Below are 19,498 nucleotides of genomic sequence, written 5' to 3'. Positions count from 1 at the left end.
CACGGCTGTCTACTTGCTGAACAGGGCGCCAACTAGGAGTATGGTTGGTGTGACTCCGTACGAAGCATGGTACGGACGAAAGCCATCGGTTGATCATCTTCGCACTTTCGGGTGTGTGACGCATGTCAAGATGGTGTCCAGCCATAAAAGAAACTTGGCAGATAGGAGTACTCCAATGATCATGACTGGCTATGAAGAAGGCTCAAAAGCATATCGTTTGTGCAATCCCTCGACTAACAAGGTGATGGTCACATGCGGCGTAGTCTTCGAGGAAGACTTATCATGGATTTGGGACTCCACGGAACCGGACAATATTTTTACTGTTGTGCACAGTAATTATGGACATGCAGATGATCCAGAAACAAGAACTTGTACTGCCGTAAACGCAAGTTCAGAAGCCGGTGCGACGAATTCATCTTCGTCAACACCTTGGATGGGTGGTGCTGGTGCATCGAGTGCAGGCAGCGTTGCTGCACGAAGCAGTGTAGCCGGGGCAGATGCTGTAGACACAAGTCCCACGAACAATCCTATCACTCCACGAAGCAGGGGCGACAACAGCAGGCCCTCTTGGCTGGATGGAGCTGCACAAGGGAGCTCAGAAAAGAGGCCAACCAACCCGTGTGTTGTGTGGCCAGAAGAAAGGCAAAGCCTAATAGAGGAGCTTGTGCCAGTAAAAGGAAAAGGGACACCCAACCCAGAAGAATCGGGTGTACCATACGTGATGGAAGGATGCATCCTAGCAAGAAATACAAGGAAGGAGCAACCACGTTTTGTGTGTCTAGAGCTAATCGATATGGCCACACGTGAGTTAGCTAGTACTTGTGTGCATGACGGGGAAAAGCATCAGCTGAAGTTGCATCCATCAGGAAAGAAGCTAGGTAGCTGCTGCGTGCACGCTCCTATAAATCCTGGTGAGGAAGTACTTTGGCGGGATCACATTGACGAGTTGCGAGGGAGCAACGTGGAACCTCAACCAACAAATGGAGGACCCTCAAGTGATAAGACAAGTGCGACGTCAAACGCAGAAGAGTATGTCGTGCTACCTCCGACTGCATTGGAGACGATACGATTACGACCGACACGAGCACGCATGCGACGCGTGTTAGACTACTATCCGAAGAAGGAATTTCGGACGGTGAGTAATCCGGTGAAGATGAAGCACACGAAGCAATGTTTGTTCATCGAGAAACCGGTGAAGACGGAAGACGTGGACAAGGAGGATTGTCGGCGTGATGCTATGGAGAAGCCGACGAAGGTAAAGTCGGTGACATGGGTGCCACGAGGAACGGTGAAAGCAATACCGAGGAAGACGCCCACGGGAAGCAGCTGGCGGATTTGGGACCCAGGTCGAAATGAAGTGCACGTCGTGCTTAGGGGGTGATTGTTAGAAATAAGCACTCCGTCAGGAACACGGTGCCACTCGCGTGTACGAGCAGTATATGTATAGGTTTAGCTGTTCAAGTCGGTTTAGCTTAGGCTGTATAGCTTTAGCTGTTCGACTCGGTTTAGCTTAGGCCTAATATATATGTACGTGTAATCCTGGCTTGTACAACCACCGTGTACCGTGAGTTGTGAAGTCAATACAAGGAAAAACACCAAGGTGCGATATGCACCTGTGGCTATAATCGTTTTTGTGTTGTGCGCGTGAGTAGTACTAGCTAGTAGATCACAAGATCGATCAAGTAGGAGCTTGGTTAGCTCGGTCGTACCTCACGGCGGAAGTACTGGCTATCGTACGTGCGTAACGTCTCGCCGGGAATCGCTTCGTCGTCTACGTCGGAAAGTACTCGACGTACAGGGGCTGTGTTTGGTATCAGATCGGCGAGAGTACTGCCGGGTCTGGGCCAACACGGACCTCTATGGCCACGGCGGCCATGACGCTCCCTTCACCACACCGGGGAGGATCCAGCACTCCGTCTCCTCATCCACCAATCGTGGCCACCTGCAACGACGGCGTACTGCTCTATGACATCCTGCTGCGCCTCCCAACCGAGGCCCTCTGCCGTTTCCGCGCCGTCTGCAGGTCATGGCGCTCCCTGCTGTGCCACCCGGAGTTCATCGCCGCCGCCCACAACCCTGGCCTCCGGCTCCTCGCTGTCGGCATAGACGACTATTGTCCGAGCAACGATGCCTTTGTGGTGGACATGGAGTCTGGTGATGCGCTGCGGGTAAAAACCGCGGCGAACGACGTTTGCTCCTACGTCGAGGCCGAGGCGCGCGCCGTGGGTCCTGACCACATGGTCTTCGTCTGGAGCAAGCAGAGTCGGCTCCGCATGCTCGACCTCGCTAGGGGCGCCGTCTGCATCTTGCCCGATCATGCGCCGCCGGTGGGCTCCACCACCTCGTGCACCGTCTGGCATGCGGCGTCCAGGGGAGAGCGAAAGGTGCTCGCCATTGCCAGCCTAGCAGGGGGCGGCCAGCAGGTCTGCAAGATCCTCAATCTCGGCGACATCGACACTGGCTGGAGAGACACGGGAGGCCCTCCGTTGAGCGTGATGACGCACGTCAATTGTGTCACCGTCATCAACGGAGTCGCCTACTTTCTATCCAAATATGCCGAGTACGAGGAGCCACACACGCCCACCATATCATGGCGTTCAACCTCATCAGTGAAGCGTTGTTGCCCTTGGCGGCTACCCTCCGAGGCCCTGCAAATTGCCGCGATGTCACCTTGGCCGAACTGAAGGGCAGCCTGGTTGCAAGCTACACTAGACTCACTAGTTCCGATACACACGTCGAGATGTGGTTCCACGTGGACTCAAACCGGTCTCTATGGTCCAAGCGCTACACCATCGACATGTCGTCGTGCCGCGTGGAACACCATCCGCCGACGAGGTTCGAGTTTCTCGAGAAGCCAATTGTAATGTTGGGCGATGGGAGGATCGTGATGTGGATGTCGGTGATCAGGCCAGTGACCAGCACGCAAGACGCCTTATTGCGAGTCTACGACCCAAGAACTTGTACCTTCACTCATGGGGCACGGGTTCCCAATTGTAACCGTGTTACCGTGTTCACGTGGAGCTTGTTGTACACGGGGAAAAGACATGTGCTACACGAGGTAGCAAAAGGTCTACTAAGGGGTAGACGACATCACCAATATCGATCGCCAACCTTAGTTCCAGGAGCCAACAAGAAACATTGAACAAGAAGCTAGGTCTGCTTGACTGCTTTGATCCTTGCATCCGCTGCCAACTGATTTTGTTTTCTATGCCATAATATATTGAAAATTATTGATATTATAATCAGATCTTCAACTAGGTGATGAGGTTTTGGCTATTTCGAGATGTCGAGCTATTTTATTTGCTTAACGAATCACTTTAGCATGGAAGGGATTCCACTTTAGCGCGTCGCACACTCGCACCGTCTTTCTCTTATTTAGTGTTCGAAACCACAAGAGCGAGATATACATCTCATTGGGATCGGTGGCAGTTGATAACACCAGTACCACGTCTTCCTTTAGGTATGGCTCTTTTGTCCTCTTGTGAATGTGGTGTCACATTGTCTAGCTAGAACGTGCAAGCATTCAGTTTCCTTATGTTCTCATGGTGTAGCTCGGTACACATAGTACATGGTTCTTGCATTAAGGCATTCCCAGAATCCCAGTGGTCTGGCAGTGGATGTGTTTGTTTGTGGGCCAACTTTGTCATCAATCTCAGTTTAACGTGGGTAACCCTCATGCCCGAGGATTCATCGGGCCCAATATCTAGCCCTACAAGCACTGAAAGCAGTCTAGCTTGTTGAATAACCGGGGCCCAAAAGTACACACTAAAGATAGAGCGATACAATTTGGGCAGCATTTTCATCAGAAGAAAAAAATAAAGCAGAAATATAGTCAACATCACTGATGATGACGATGAGGACGTAGGTGCGGGTTGACCCCGCACGGCCGGCTACGATCGGGACAAATTAGCGACTGAACCCAAGTTGAAAGTGGCGACTCGATGCCCAACTCGACTCAAATTGATCTTACACCTCCTGCACTTTCTCCCGAGTATTCGCCCCGTGTCAATCATCGCACGTCATCTCGATCGTCATGCGGCGTACACTATAATATAAATCCTGCGCAGGCGCGGCCTCCTTTAAGCAAGATCGGTCGATCGACAACGACAAGGCAGGCCATGGGGTCGACGGCGGCGGCGGCGTGGGACGTGCTGGCCAAGGCCGCGAACCTGGCGCAGATGTCCGGCCTGCACGCCGCCGTGCTCGTCGCCGTGCTCACGACCGTCCTACGCGTTCAGCGGAGCAACAGGCGGGAGTGCGCCAGGCTCGAGCGGAGGCTCCACGCGCTGCTGCAGTGGCCGGCGAAGGGCACGGGCTGCGGCGGCATCGCGCTGCTGCTGTGCTCCGACGATGGAGATACCTTTGGTAAGGCGCTCGGCGACGCCGCCAGCCTCGTCGACTCTTACAAAGGGAGCACGCTCTGGCGGCGCCTCTGGAGCGGCCGGAGGATGGCGACGCAGCTCCGCGACATGCAGGACGTCGTCGACTCCTACTGCGGCCTCGTGCTGTTCGTCAACGCGCATCTCCTCCTGCAAGAGGCAGCTCGTCATCCGTCGTCGCCAGATACTAGTACTACCACGTACGTGCGTGCGATGCAAATTACTACCTCACTTCCAAAGCTTAAGACTTATACTTTTTAAAAGTCTAACCAGGTAAAATCTGATCAAAAATTTTAAAAAATCTGTCAATAAATATAATATTTTGTAGGTACCCCATAAAAATTGGAAAATGCTTGTCATCTGTCGACCGATCGGCCGAAAAAGATCTGTCGTGGCGAGCCAGCACGGGCTTCCTTCCATGTGCCTGTTTACGTGGTGGACCCTAATGTACCTCTGCTGCTAATTACGTTTTCGTTGGAGGGATCCTGCATGCAATACTGCCCCTTTCACGTGGTGGACCCGACAGGTCTTTGGCTGAGTTTTCTTTTGCTGCCGCTAGCATACATGTAGCACTAGTGATAAGGGGTGACCCGATCTTCTCGGTAAGCAATGGTGGTGACGATAATCACGGGATGATAGCAGCGGAGGAACACGACGATGAAGTGGATGATAACTTGTATGACGCAACGAGATCTCTCGATTGGTCCCTGTCGCCAATGCAACAGCTCTCAACCCTGTAAGATATTCGCAACTCCACACACTTGCGCACGTAGCCGCCGACCACGAAGCGGTAAGTTGCAACCGTCTAATTCCCAATGGAACAGCAGATCACATAAGATTTTAACAGGATCTACACAATATCAAGCAATATGGTGTAGGGAATTCAACAGTTTTGCAGAGCAAACAACTAAGAACTAGGGTTTATCTTAAACGTGGTCGAAAGCAGCTAGGGGGCGTCCTGGTGACTTATATAGGAGTTCAGGACGACCTCAGGTCGAAAAAGTACGAAAATAACCGACCCAGAACAGATCTGGTCGAGACAGACTCGGATTGGTCCGGTTGGCGCCCGGTTGACCGGGCTGTGGGGACCGGCTGTCCGGTGCGGGTCCGGTCGACTGGCGCCAACCGAAAACGTCGCAAAACTTCGTCGGTTGGCGCTCGGTACGAGCCTCGATTAACGCCGGGAAAATCCGGTCGCGCCCGCTTGACCGGGCTTGTGGACGGACCGGCCGGCCGGCGTGCCGTCCGGTCTGACCGGGCTGTGGACCGGCCTGGACTTCTTCTTCTCCTCTCGCGCTTGCCTCTCGCTCCTCCCTCGCGCGCCCATGAGATATCTTCATGTCCAGCTCCATGTCCAGCTTCACGTCCATCTTGACGTCCTTCTTCATGTCCAACTGCTCATCTACTCCTCGTGCAATGCTCGTCTCCTCTTGATACCTGATGATACATAAGTAATAGGACTTAGGCAGTATAAAGTTCTCATCAATCAAAGTATCGTTTAGAAACAAGTTCACCTGTTGTTTAAGTAGCTTCGCACGAGCCCTTGTAATTGGTCCAATCCGAACTTCATTGGACTTGAGCTTCACAGCAGGTTCATCTTCATCTATCAATGACGGAGGTAGTGGTGTAGTAGGGATGTCCTCATCATCTCTCCCCCCCCCCCCTTCAAAAGGCGTCGATCTCGACGCTCCAAGGTCTTCTCCATCATATGGTGTCAAATCAGCAACATTGAAAGAATTACTGACACCAAACTCATCAACTGGAAGATCTATCGAGTATGCATTATCATTGATCTTGGCAAGCACTTTGTAAGGACCAGCACCACGAGACTTCAACTTAGACTTCCGCAGCTTCGGGAACCTATCCTTGCGAAAATGTACCCAGACCATATCACCAGGCTTGAACAACATCTCTTTGCGCTTCTTGTTCATCCTTGCAGCATTGCTCTTGCCTTTCTTTTCTATCAACTCTTTAGTCTTCACATGGATCTTACGCACAAAATCTGCCCTCTTGGATGCCTCCATATTAACTCTCTCATGTATGGGCAAAGGCAACAAGTCAAGTGGAGTAATGGGTTTGAAACCATACACCACCTCAAAAGGACACAGCTCCGTGGTAGAATGTACCGCCCTGTTGTAAGCAAACTCCACATGCGGGAAACACTCTTCCCACTCCTTCAGGTTCTTCTTGATCATGGATCTCAACAGTTGTGACAATGTTCTATTCACGACCTCAGTTTGACCATCAGTTTGGGGATGATAAGTAGTACTGAATAGCAACTTTGTCCCTAACTTTCCCCACAGCGTCTTCCAGAAGTAGCTCATAAACTTCACGTCACGATCAGAAACAATAGTCTTCGGGACTCCATGTAGTCGAACAATCTCCCTGAAAAACAGGTTAGCAACATGCGACGCATCGTCGCTCTTGTGGCAGGCAATAAAGTGTGTCATTTTAGAAAATATGTCCACTACCACAAATATAGAATCATGGCCTCTTTTAGTACGCGGCAAACCCAACACAAAATCCATACTTATATCCTCCCATGGTGTAGTAGGTGCCGGTAAAGGAGTATACAAACCGTGAGGCTTCAGCTTGGACTTGGACTTGTTGCAAGTAATGCACCTCTTCACATACCTGTCCACGTCCCGCCTCATCTTTGGCCAATAAAAGTGATCAGCGAGCATGAGTAGCGTCTTCTCACGCCCAAAGTGACCCATCAAACCTCCAGCATGTGATTCCTGCAATAAGAGCAAACGCACAGACGATTCTGGAACACCTAGTTTGTTAGCTCGAAACAAGAGCCCATCATGTATGTGATATTTTTCCCATGCTTTACCAAGAGCACATAAGCGATATGGTTCAGCAAAATCATGATCAGTAGCATACAAATCACATAGTACTTCTAATCCAGGAATTTTAACATCAAGTTGAGTTAATAGCATATTCTTCCTAGATAGAGCAGCAGCACCAATATTATCTTTACCCTTCTTATGCTTAATAATGTATGGAAAAGACTCAATAAACTCAACCCACTTAGCAAGACGCCTATGCAAAGTAGATTGGGCTTTCAGATATTTCAAAGGTTCATGATCAGAATGTATGATAAATTCTTTTGGCCACAAATAATGTTGCCAAAACTCAAGAACTCTAATTAAAGCATACAATTCTTTATCATAGATAGGATAGTTCAACTTAGCACCAGAAAGTTTCTCAGAAAATATGCAATTGGGCGACCCTCTTGCATCAACACACCACCAATTCCAATACCACTAGCATCACATTCAATCTCAAATTGCTTATTGAAATCAGGAAGTGCAAGCAACGGTGCAGAAGTTAACAATCGTTTCAGTTCATCAAAAGCATGATCTTGGGCAATGCCCCACTCAAATGCAACACCCTTTTTAGTCAATTCATTCAAAGGTGCAGCAATAGTACTAAAGTTGGGCACAAAACGGCGATAAAACCCAGCTAGACCATGAAAACTTCTTACTTGACTCACATTCATGGGAGTAGGCCAATTTTGAATAGCTTCAATTTTAGACACATCTACTTCTACTCCATGCTTAGAGACAACATAACCCAGAAATATGACCTTATCTTTGCAAAATGTGCACTTCTCAAGATTACCATAGAGTTTACTATCACGCAACACTTGCAAAACATGTCTAATATGTATAGTATGATCATCTTCATTGCGGCTGTAGATTAATATGTCATCAAAATACACAACCACAAATTTGCCAATAAAGTCACGCAAAACATGGTTCATCAGTCTCATGAAAGTGCTAGGTGCATTAGTCAAACCAAAAGGCATTACTAACCACTCATATAAACCAAATTTTGTTTTAAAGGCTGTTTTCCACTCATCCCCTTCTTTCATCCTAATTTGATGATAACCACTACGCAAATCAATTTTAGAGAACACAGCAGCACCACTCAATTCATCTAGCATATCCTCTAAACGGGGAATAGGGTGACGATATCGAATAGTGATATTGTTTATAGCTCTACAATCTACGCACATACGCCATCTACCATCTTTCTTAGGAACTAGAATAACAGGAACAGCACAAGGACTAAGGCTTATGCGGATATAACCTTTGTCGAGTAGCGCTTGTACTTGTTTCTGTATCTCCTTCGTTTCTTCGGGGTTCGTTCTATATGGTGCCCAATTGGGTAGCGAAGCTCCGGGAATCAAGTCAATTTGATGCTCAATACCTCGCAATGGTGGAAGTCCTGCGGGTACCTCATCCGGAAACACGTCGCCAAATTCCTGCAAAACATTAGAAACACCAAGAGGAAGAGGGGTCATGTCGTTAGAAACCAAAACCGTACCCCTGTACAAGAGCACAAGAGGCATGGTTGTAGGATCCTCACTAAATTCTCTCATGTCTTCTTTGGTGGCTAATGAGACTAAGGAATTCACTCTCTCACTTTTCGTTATATCACTCACAACATTACAATTCTCTCGCCTATCTATGGATGCATCCTCCAAGTTTACGTCAATCTTCTGACGAGACTCATTGACAATTTGCTGTGGTGTCATAGGCTGTAAGTTAATTTTCTTGCCCTTGAACTCCAAGTGATATGTATTGGCACGGCCATTATGTTGCACAGAACGGTCATAGAGCCAAGGCCGACCCAATAGTAGGTGACACACCGTCATAGGAACAACATCAAGATCAATGCAATCCGTATACGGTCCAATAGCAAATTCAACATGCACCATGTGATTTACCTTCATCTCACCATTGTCGCTCAACCACTGAATATAATATGGATGCGGGTGCGGTAGATACTTCAACTTCAGCTTGGTGCACAACTCCTTGCTTGCTAAATTGCGGCAACTCCCGCCATCAGTAATGACCTTGCAAGTCTTGTCAGGACCAACTAAAGCCTTTGTTTGGAACAAATTGCAGCGCTGAGTAGATGCACTAGGCAACACATTAAGAGCACGCTGTGACACAACAATGGTGCGAGCATCAGACGGATATGCATCTTCACCATCAGTGTCATAGTCATCATCTTCTGGAGCATTAGGATCAACATCATCTCCAGTCTCATACTCATTGTCCTCATTTATAATCATGACTTTACGGTTAGGACAATCTCTCTTGAAGTGACCTTTGCCACCACATGTGTGACAAGCCATATCACGATTGCGCACAGTAGACACATTAGAGCCACTCGTACTTGCAGCAGATTCAGACTTCTTTGCATTAGACGTATTGGAGACCGTCTTGCTAGGCGGAGTAGAGTAAGGTGCAGAGCGCGTCGAAGGCGCCGGCGCCGTAGATGGTGCCGCGCGGGGTGTAAAACGCCCAACTCCTGTAGCTCGTCCTTTAATCTTTGCTTCGTCAGCCAATTGTGATTCAGCTTCTCTTGCATGATGTAGCAACTCATTCATAGTGTTGTAACTGTAATGACGAACAATGCCTTTGATGTCATACTTCAAACCATTGAGAAAACGAGTCATTGTCATCTCAAGGGATTCTTTGACACGACCACGCTGCATGAGCATCTCCATCTCCATGTAGTATTCATCAACAGTCTTGACACCTTGTCCCAAGAGAGTCAGCTTATCAAATATGTTGCGCAAATAATTTGTGGGCACAAAACGCTCAGTCATTGCCGCCTTCATAGCACGCCATGTGATAATAGGCAATTCACCATCTTCTTCGCGAGCACTCACATATCGATCCCACCAATGCAAAGCATAGCCATCAAATTCAGAAGAAGCAAGTTTTATCTTCCGATCTTCAGTATAATGTGGATGTAAACCCCACAACTTCTCAATCTTGAGCTCCCAAGTGAGGTATTCTTCAACATCAACACCTCCTTCAAACTTGGGGATAGAAAACTTGGGCTTACCCAAACCATCTTCCTCATCTTGACCACGACCATTGCGACCAAGTGGAGCCCAACCGCGAGCACGATCACCACGACCAGGGGATTCATCAGCATCTTCATGTTGTTGTCGATGTTGATTAAGATTCTCAACCGACATTGTCAATGTGCGAAGAGTGCGCTGAATATCCGTCATTTGATCAACCATTGTAGTGACGGTTGTATTAGTAGCATCCAACTTTTGGTTGATCTCTTCAACCTTCCCATTAAGCACATCGTCCTGAGCGCGGAATTCACGTCGCATCTCATTACGAAGAGCCTCAAACTCCCTCCATGTGATGATATCTGCAGCACTCTTGTTTTCCTGGTTAACAAGTTTATGATCACTAGCAGACATCGTTAGTAGGTTAGTGCACTAAATCAAAAATATATGGTGGTACTCTCACAACTCACTCAAAACTGATAAGAAAAGGAGATCTTACCGTTCCAAAGTAAATTAGTGTTGCTTACCACTTGTAGTAACAACTAGTGCACGGATGTAGCGAACCGAATATCAAGGGTATAAGAACAAATCACACGGCAAAGCAGGATATATGTGGGGCTGTAGGTGGGCTACCTATTTGCACCAATAACAAGCTCTAGCGCTGACCGTAGACAACCAATGATACTCACACAAGGCGATATAATGGGGCAATGCAACTATTTGGAGGAAAGGTTGCAATGCACTAGAGAGACGCTAGCAAAGCTCAACGAGACAGGCACAAGATTGCTCAACTACGGGTGCAGTAAAGTAAACTTAGGCCTTCACTTGATTCAACTAGCTCGTCACTTTTCTTTTTGGATTTTTCTTTTTGTATAACACACGCAGCTATGTAGCTCCTTTTGCTTCTTTTCTATTTTCTCTTTTTTTTTATGACACAACTCCTTGATAACACGGCCAACAGAAATATGCAAAGCACCGATAACCTAACGAGCAGCCTGTCGAGCGGTAAAACTAGTCTCTTCTGGGGAAGTTCCTGGTCACTTTATATCGATAGGCTGTGTCTATGGTTGGGAACAAGCACACTGGACGCTATGTGGACTCGGAGTAATCAAAACTGACACGATATGATACTGTAAACACAAGATGATAGAGTAAACTCAAACCCTAAAAACTAGATGGAAGACAAAGGTACGCAAAAACAACTACGAAAAGCAACTAAAACTCGAAATTAGTGCAATCTAAGGCTATGGCAAACCCTAACCCTAATTTTTTTTTGGCTTTTTCTGGATAGGAAAACACTCACAACTCAACTATGGGGTGGATTGTGGATGGCTTACCGAGGAAAACTGGAAATCTGATACCAAGATGATAAGGGGTGGCCCAATCTTCTGAGTAAGCAATGGTGGTGACGATGATCACGGGATGATAGCAGCGGAAGAACACGACGATGAAGTGGATGATAACTTGTATGACGCAACGAGATCTCTCGATTGGTCCCTGTCGCCAATGCAACAACTCTCAACCCTGTAAGATATTCGCAACTCCACACACTTGCGCACGTAGCCGCCGACCACGAAGCGGTAAGTTGCAACCGTCTAATTCCCAATGGAACAACAGATCACACAAGACTTTAACAGGATCTACACAATATCAAGCAATATGGTGTAGAGAATTCAATAGTTTTGCAGAGCAAACAACTAAGAACTAGGGTTTATCTTAAACGTGGTCTAAAGCAGCTAGGGGGCGTCCTGGTGACTTATATAGGAGTTCAGGACGACCTCAGGTCGAAAAAGTACGAAAATAACCGACCCAGAACAGATCTGGTCGAGACAGACTCGAATTGGTCCGGTTGGCGCCCGGTTGACCGGGCCAGGGACCGGGTTGTCCGGTCTGGGGTCCGGTCGACCGGGCGCCAACCGGAAATGTCGCAAAACTTCGTCCGATTGGCGCTCGGTACGAGCCTGATTAACGCCGGGAAAAATCCGGTCTACCGCCCGGTTGACCGGGCCAGGGACCGGACCGGCCGGCGTGCCGTCCGGTCTGACCGGGCTGTGGACCGGCCTGGACTTCTTCTTCTCTTCTCGCGCTTGCCTCCCGCTCCTCCCTCGCGCGCCCATGAGATATCTTCATGTCCAGCTCCATGTCCAGCTTCACGTCCATCTTGACGTCCTTCTTCATGTCCAGCTGCTCCTCTACTCCTCGTGCAATGCTCGTCTCCTCTTGATACCTGATGATACATAAGTAATAGGACTTAGGCAGTACAAAGTTCTCATCAATCAAAGTATCGTTTAGAAACAAGTTCACCTGTTGTTTAAGTAGCTTTGCACGAGCCCTTGTAATTGGTCCAATCCGAACTTCATTGGACTTGAGCTTCACATCAGGTTCATCTTCATCTATCAATGACGGAGGTAGTGGTGTAGTAGGGATGTCATCATCAACTAGGCTAGAACCAATGTACTCGTAGCTAGCATGCATGCAACACTAGTGTAGCCTTGTGCTATGTCCACAAATACGTACTTTTTAATTAGCAATTTTTGTAATATAGGCGCACGAGTTTTGTGGAAATAGTATAGGGAGATGGTGCAATGTTCATATAAGTGTTTGTCACAGAAATTTGATTCCTCAGGTTATTCGATGTTGCATAAGTTATTTAATAATGTAATGAACTTGTATGAATTTTGTTAAAAGGCATTAGCCAGATGTTGTAAAGGCTACTTTCTTTTTTTGGTGTTGAATTGTGTTAAGATTGTAACAAACTCATATGTGTTATGTTGTGAAAGTACACACAAGATGTTGTAATTTTATTTCTTACAAGTTTTATTGTCTTCGGTTTTTCAATATTGCACTAGTGATTTCAAAATGTAACAAAGTTGTATGAATTTTGTGGTAAAAAAGGAAGCAAGATGTTGTAATGTCTTACGTGCGCTTGCTACAAGGTGTGTTTTTCTTAGATTTTTTTATGATGTTTACATTCTTTTCCAAATGGTGGAACACATGATTTTTCTTGTTGTAATGAATCATAATTTTTTTTTGATGTAGTTCATAATTTTTGTGGTAATTAAATTTGTACCAATTAAATTGTTGTTTAACTCTTTTTTATTGCGGAAAACATATGATTTTTTGTTGTTATTATTTGAACTTTTTTTTTGTTAAAACTACTCTTTATTTTTGTTGTAAATCAATTTGTAGAAATAAACTGCTTAAAGATTTTTTTATTGCAAAGTTACCTTTGATTTGGATTGATTTATTTATTAACTTTTTGAGCCATCACTACAAGCTTAGATATCTTCATTTTTATGTGTAGCTTATTGATAGGGCAAAGGTGTCCGATCTTTCGATGAGATGATGATAATTCGATTTGTTGGTGGAGTTCGTGCTTGACGATCCGACTACACGTGCAAAGCTCGTGCGCCAATGCAATCGCTAGGACAATCTCCGGGAGTTACTGATCTTGCGGATGCACGATCAGCCTGACCAGCGAGGGTCTTAATTCCTACCTGAAATCGAGAACAAGTAAGAACTAATGATGCAATCAAAATATTGCGGATGAAAGATGAAAGATTTATTGAATAAGGTGGGATTCCGAATAGTCGGTCTTATTCTGGGCGTTGGCCTCAAAAGAAGTACACGAGAGTTGCAGCAATGGCTAACTTTTAGTCTAATCAAAATCCGAGTCTAAACGTGACGGCTATGGGGGTATTTAAAGGAGGAAAAGGTGGGGTTTCGGCCAGCCATACGTATGGTGGCCGAACCAAACCCTAGAAGGTCTTTCCCCCTTCAATACGGACTCTAAAAAGTGGCTGACTTAATTCCTGCGAAAATGACATGGGCCTGGCCCAAAACTAAAGGTGACGCAGCACCATATTATGCTATGGACGAAATTATGAAGTGGAAAACTCTATATTTCGTCCATCTCTTCATCTCTTCTTATGGTGGCTTCAAAGTTCTGAAATCTCCACTTGCGGCGTCATCTTCAATCCTCAAATGCTTGCTGCCATCTCCTCCATGCGTGATCATGCTCCAATGCTTGTCCTCCTCATCCATGCTAGGTCCATCATTCCTAAGAGTAACAAACATATCTGATTTAGGCAGCATCATATTCTCATGTATATGAGGAATAGTTCCAAGAAACGAAAGTACCTGATAGTTAAGTTGTTTGGCACGAGCTCGAGTGATTGGTCCTTGTATTTGTGTGGCTGTAGGTACAGCGGTTGTATCAAGAGATGGGATGTCCTCATCATGCCCCCCTTCTTGAATTGAAGTCGTCCTCGACGAAAGCTCCTCTTCTTCACCAAAGTAAGGCTTCAAATCTGCAATGTTAAATGTAGGACTAACCGTACCCAATTCTGCAGGAAGCTCAAGTTTATATGCATTATCATTTATTTTCTCTAACACCTTAAAAGGACCAGCAGCGCGTGGCATTAGTTTAGACTTGCGCAATTCAGGAAAACGATCTTTGCGTAAATGCAACCAAACAAGATCACCAACATCAAACACAACATGCTTTCTTCCTCTATCCCCAGCAATTTTATACTTAGCATTCATGCGTGCTATGTTGTCTTTAGTAGTCTCATGCAATTTTAGTATCAATTCAGCACGGTTTGTAGCATCCAAATTATTTTGCACAGAAGATGGTAAAGGCAACAAATCAATAGGTGCACGTGGTACAAAACCATAAACAATCTCAAATGGGCACATCTTAGTGGTAGAATGCAACGAACGATTGTAAGCAAATTCAACATGAGGTAAACATTCTTCCCACAATTTTAAGTTCTGCTTCAAAACAGCCCGCAGCATAGTAGACAAAGTTCTATTTACTACTTCAGTTTGTCCATCAGTTTGGGGATGACATGTAGTACTAAACAGCAATTTAGTCCCCAACTTAGCCCATAAACATCTCCAAAAGTGGCTAAGAAATTTAGTATCACGATCAGAAACAATAGTATTTGGCACACCATGTAAACGCACAATTTCGCGAAAGAACAAATCAGCAACATGTGTAGCATCATCAGTTTTGTGACATGGAATAAAGTGTGCCATCTTAGAAAATCTATCGACAACAACAAAGATACTATCCCTCCCCTTCTGTGTACGAGGCAAACCCAAAACGAAATCCATAGAAATATCCTCCCAAGGTACACTAGGAACAGGAAGAGGCATATACAAACCATGTGGATTAAGTCGAGACTTAGCTTTTTGACATGTAGTGCAGCGTGCCACAAATCTCTCAACATCTCGACGCATACGTGGCCAGAAAAAGTGTGCAGCAAGTACATCCTCCGTCTTCTTCACACCAAAGTGTCCCATCAATCCTCCTCCATGCGCCTCCTGTAACAACAAAAGACGAACGGAACCATCTGGGATGCATAGCTTGTTAGCACGGAACACAAATCCATCATTGAGGACGAATTTGTTCCATGTTCTACCATCGTTACAATTCAGCAACACATCTTTAAAATCAGCATCATGCAAATATTGTTCCTTTATTGTTTCTAATCCAAAAATCTTGAAGTCAAGTTGAGATAGCATAGTATAACGGCGCGACAAAGCATCAGCAATAATATTATCTTTACCCTTTTTGTGTTTGATAACATAAGGAAAAGACTCAATAAACTCAACCCACTTTGCATGGCGGCGATTCAACTTAGCTTGACTACGAATATGCTTCAAAGATTCATGATCAGAATGTATAACAAATTCTTTAGGCCATAAATAATGTTGCCAAGTTTCTAATGTCCGAACCAGCGCATATAATTCTTTATCATAAGTAGAATAGTTCAGACTAGGCCCACTCAATTTTTCACTAAAGTATGCAACAGGTTTGCCCTCTTGTAATAACACACCTCCCAAACCAATTCCACTAGCATCACATTCAAGCTCAAAAGTCTTATTAAAATCAGGAAGTTGGAGTAATGGAGCATGTGTTAACTTATCTTTCAGAATCATGAAGGCGTCTTGTTGTGCATCGCCCCACACAAAGGGCACATCCTTCTTTGTAAGCTCATTCAGCGGCGCAGCAATGGATCCAAAATCTTTCACAAAGCGCCTATAGAAACCAGCGAGGCCAAGAAAACTCCTCACTTGTGTGACCGTCTTTGGCTGCGGCCAACTCTCAATTGCCTCAATCTTGGCTGGATCAACTTCAATTCCTCGCTAACAACATAGCCAAGAAACGCAACTTGATTGGTGCAAAAGGTGCACTTCTCAAGATTACCATACAAACGTGCATCACGTAAAGCATTGAAAACAGCACGTAAATGATCCAAATGTTCCTCCAAAGATTTGCTATAAATCAGAATATCATCAAAGTATACCACCACAAAACGTCCAATAAAAGCACGTAAAACTTCGTTCATCAGTCTCATGAAAGTACTAGGTGCATTAGTTAGACCAAAAGGCATCACTAACCACTCATATAAGCCGAACTTAGTTTTAAACGCTGTTTTCCATTCATCTCCTAATTGCATACGAATCTGGTGGTAACCACTACGCAAATCAACTTTAGAGAACATAATAGAACCATTCAATTCATCAAGCATATCATCTAAACGAGGTATAGGATGACGGTATCGAATGGTAATATTATTAATAGCTCTACAATCAGTACACATGCGTGAAGAACCATCCTTCTTAGGTACCAAGATAATAGGAACAGCACATGGGCTAAGAGACTCACGAATGTAACCTTTATCTTGGAGAACCTGAATTTGCCGCTGAATCTCTTTCGTCTCTTCAGGATTGGTACGGTATGGTGCACGGTTGGGCAGCGACGCTCCTGGAATCAAGTCAATCTGGTGTTCTATACCACGGATAGGTGGTAGTCCAGGGGGAACATCTTGTGGGAACACATCAATGAATTCCTGCAAAAGGTTAGCAACCGCAGGTGGCAAAGAAGGAGGCATATCCTCAAATGAAAACAGAACTTCTTTGCAAATAATAGCATAGCATTGAGTAGTGTTCACATCAAGTTCAGCAATATCAGATTTGCTAGCAAGCAAACAAGGATTCTTCAAACGAATTTCAGTAGCATGGTTTGAATCAGATTTAGTATTAGTCTTATGAGGCACAAAATCTGCAGCAACAATCTGATTTTCACTCTTAGTTTTCTCCTCGTTTTTTACTCTACTAGCTCTAGAAAGATCATCTTTTAGTATTTGGTCAGGAGTCATAGGTTTGAGACCAATTTTCTTTCCATTATGCATAAGAGAATACTGATTAGTTCGACCATTATGAACAGATTCTCTATCAAATTGCCAAGGTCTACCAAGTAACAAAGAACAAGCTTGCATAGGTACAACATCACAATCAACAAAATCAGAATATGTACCAATAGTAAAATGCACACGTGTAGTTCTTGTTACCTTGACCTTCCGAGAGCTCTCAAACCATTGAATGTAGTATGGATGTGTGCGCTGTCGTGTAGAGAGAGAAAGCTTCTCCACCATGTCAACGCTAGCCAGATTATTACAGCTCCCTCCATCAATGATGATCCTTATAGCTCGCTCTTTTACAACGCCTCGTGTTTGGAACAGATTGTGGCGTTGATCATGCTCAGCTTTGCTCAATTGCACGCTCAACACACGCTGTGCAACTAAGCTCCTGTACTGATCAGCAGTGTCAGCTTCCATCACCTCCATCTCTCTCTCAGAATCAGAATTAGCACCATCACGTGCAGCAATAAGGGCCAATGTATCTTCATCAAAGTCACTTGCAGAATCATATTCGCCATCTTCACGCACCAACATCACACGCTTGGTTTTGCATTCTCTCTCTATGTGTCCAAAACCCAAGCATTTGCGACATTGTATGTCGCGCGTCTTCCCCGTGGAGGCCATCGAAGATGAACTCCGAGGAGGACCAGAAGATGGTGGTGTCGTAGCAGCAGGTGGTGCTCGTGATGCAGGCGCGGTGTACTTGGAGGTAGTAGGAGCTGGTGCAGTACCACGAGATGGTGGCGCTGATTGTCGCGGAGACCATGATGATGTACGACCTGCAGAAACATTAGCTCTTCTCCATGGTGGTTGACGATCCTGCACTTCACGTTCAGCTTTGCAAGCAAGATGAAACAAGCGAGTAATAGTGTTGTACTCCTTATAATCTAAAATATGTTGAATCTCTTTATTCAAACCACCAAAGAAACGTGCAAGCATAGCCTCATTATCCTCTACAATACCACAGCGAATCATGCCAGTTTGCAATTCTTGATAATAGTCTTCTACAGAATTTTTTCCTTGTTCTAAGCGAGACAATTTTTTCAGTAAATCACGTTGATAATGTGGAGGAACAAAACGAGTACGCATAGCAAGTTTTAAACCAACCCAAGTAGTAGGAACATTTGCTGGATGTGCTCTACAATATTCAGACCACCAAATCGAAGCAAAATCTTTGAACTCACAAGTAGCAGCACTAACACGCAAGTGATCAGGGTATTTTAAACATGCAAAGCGTTGTTCTACCTCCAATTCCCATGTAAGATATGTATCAGGATTATACCTACCCTCAAATGGCGGAATATTCAGTTTCAGCTTAGCAACATGATCATCATCATTACGTACCAGACGTGGAGGTGGGCGAGCGTTGCGGTTCAGTTGTCGTGGACGACCAGGTGCAGGTTGTTCGACTTCCTCGCCATCCAGCACGTTCTCCTCGACCTGCTCGTCCCCATCCCCGTCATAGTCTTCGTATCCTTCATCAGAAGGCGCGTCAGGTGCGGCTGCAGCAGCAGGAGCGGTACCCGCAGGCACATCCGCACGAGGAACGCGGCGTGCGCGGCGTCGCCCGTTGTCGCGAGGTGGCGGCAACCGCGTCAAGAGCTCCTGGAACTTGGCGTCGAGCTTGGAGTTGAAAGCTGTCTCGAGGCCATCCAGCTTGTCCAGCGCGTCGGTGAGTTTGGCGTCAACATCACCAATGCGCGCATCGACGTCGCGTGCGTGCCCGCCCAAAAGGTGGGTGAAGTGAGCATGCAACTGCTCAGACGTCATCTTGGTCGGGTCAACAGCTCCCGGTGTAGGTCCTGTCATGGTTAGTATAGGAAAGCACAAATGTATATGCCTACAAACTACAGAATATGGTGGTTCACGCGCAATTCGTCAAGCAAAATACAAAGCTCTTACAAGTTCTTACCAAACAGGAGGAAGGTGATACGGCAACCAACAAGGATCAGTGTCTCCAAAGATTGCCAAAGCGATTCCCAGGTGTCGACACAGTGCACGTGGAGACAATATGTAGAGCTGTAGGAAGGCTAATGTGGTAGCAAACAACAATTGTCAAAACAGCAATGCAATATTGA

General features: G+C 45.8%; 1 protein-coding gene across 1 annotated transcript; it reads right to left on the bottom strand.

Annotated features, from left to right (window-relative positions):
* Positions 1 to 4,644: 4,644 nt before the first annotated feature.
* LOC139832733 (uncharacterized) lies at positions 4,645 to 19,229 on the bottom strand. Its single transcript, XM_071822557.1, has 5 exons — positions 19,115 to 19,229; positions 16,524 to 18,895; positions 16,300 to 16,362; positions 15,484 to 15,873; positions 4,645 to 4,659 (listed from the first exon to the last, which is right to left on the bottom strand). Exons 1-5 carry the CDS (start codon positions 19,227 to 19,229, stop codon positions 4,645 to 4,647), a joined length of 2,955 nt encoding a protein of 984 aa, XP_071678658.1.
* Between the last annotated feature and the right edge of the window lie 269 nt (positions 19,230 to 19,498).

Source organism: Lolium perenne, chromosome 6 (assembly GCF_019359855.2).
Source record: "Lolium perenne isolate Kyuss_39 chromosome 6, Kyuss_2.0, whole genome shotgun sequence".
Lineage (NCBI taxonomy): Eukaryota > Viridiplantae > Streptophyta > Magnoliopsida > Poales > Poaceae > Lolium > Lolium perenne.
This window is presented reverse-complemented; position numbering and strand designations above follow the sequence as displayed.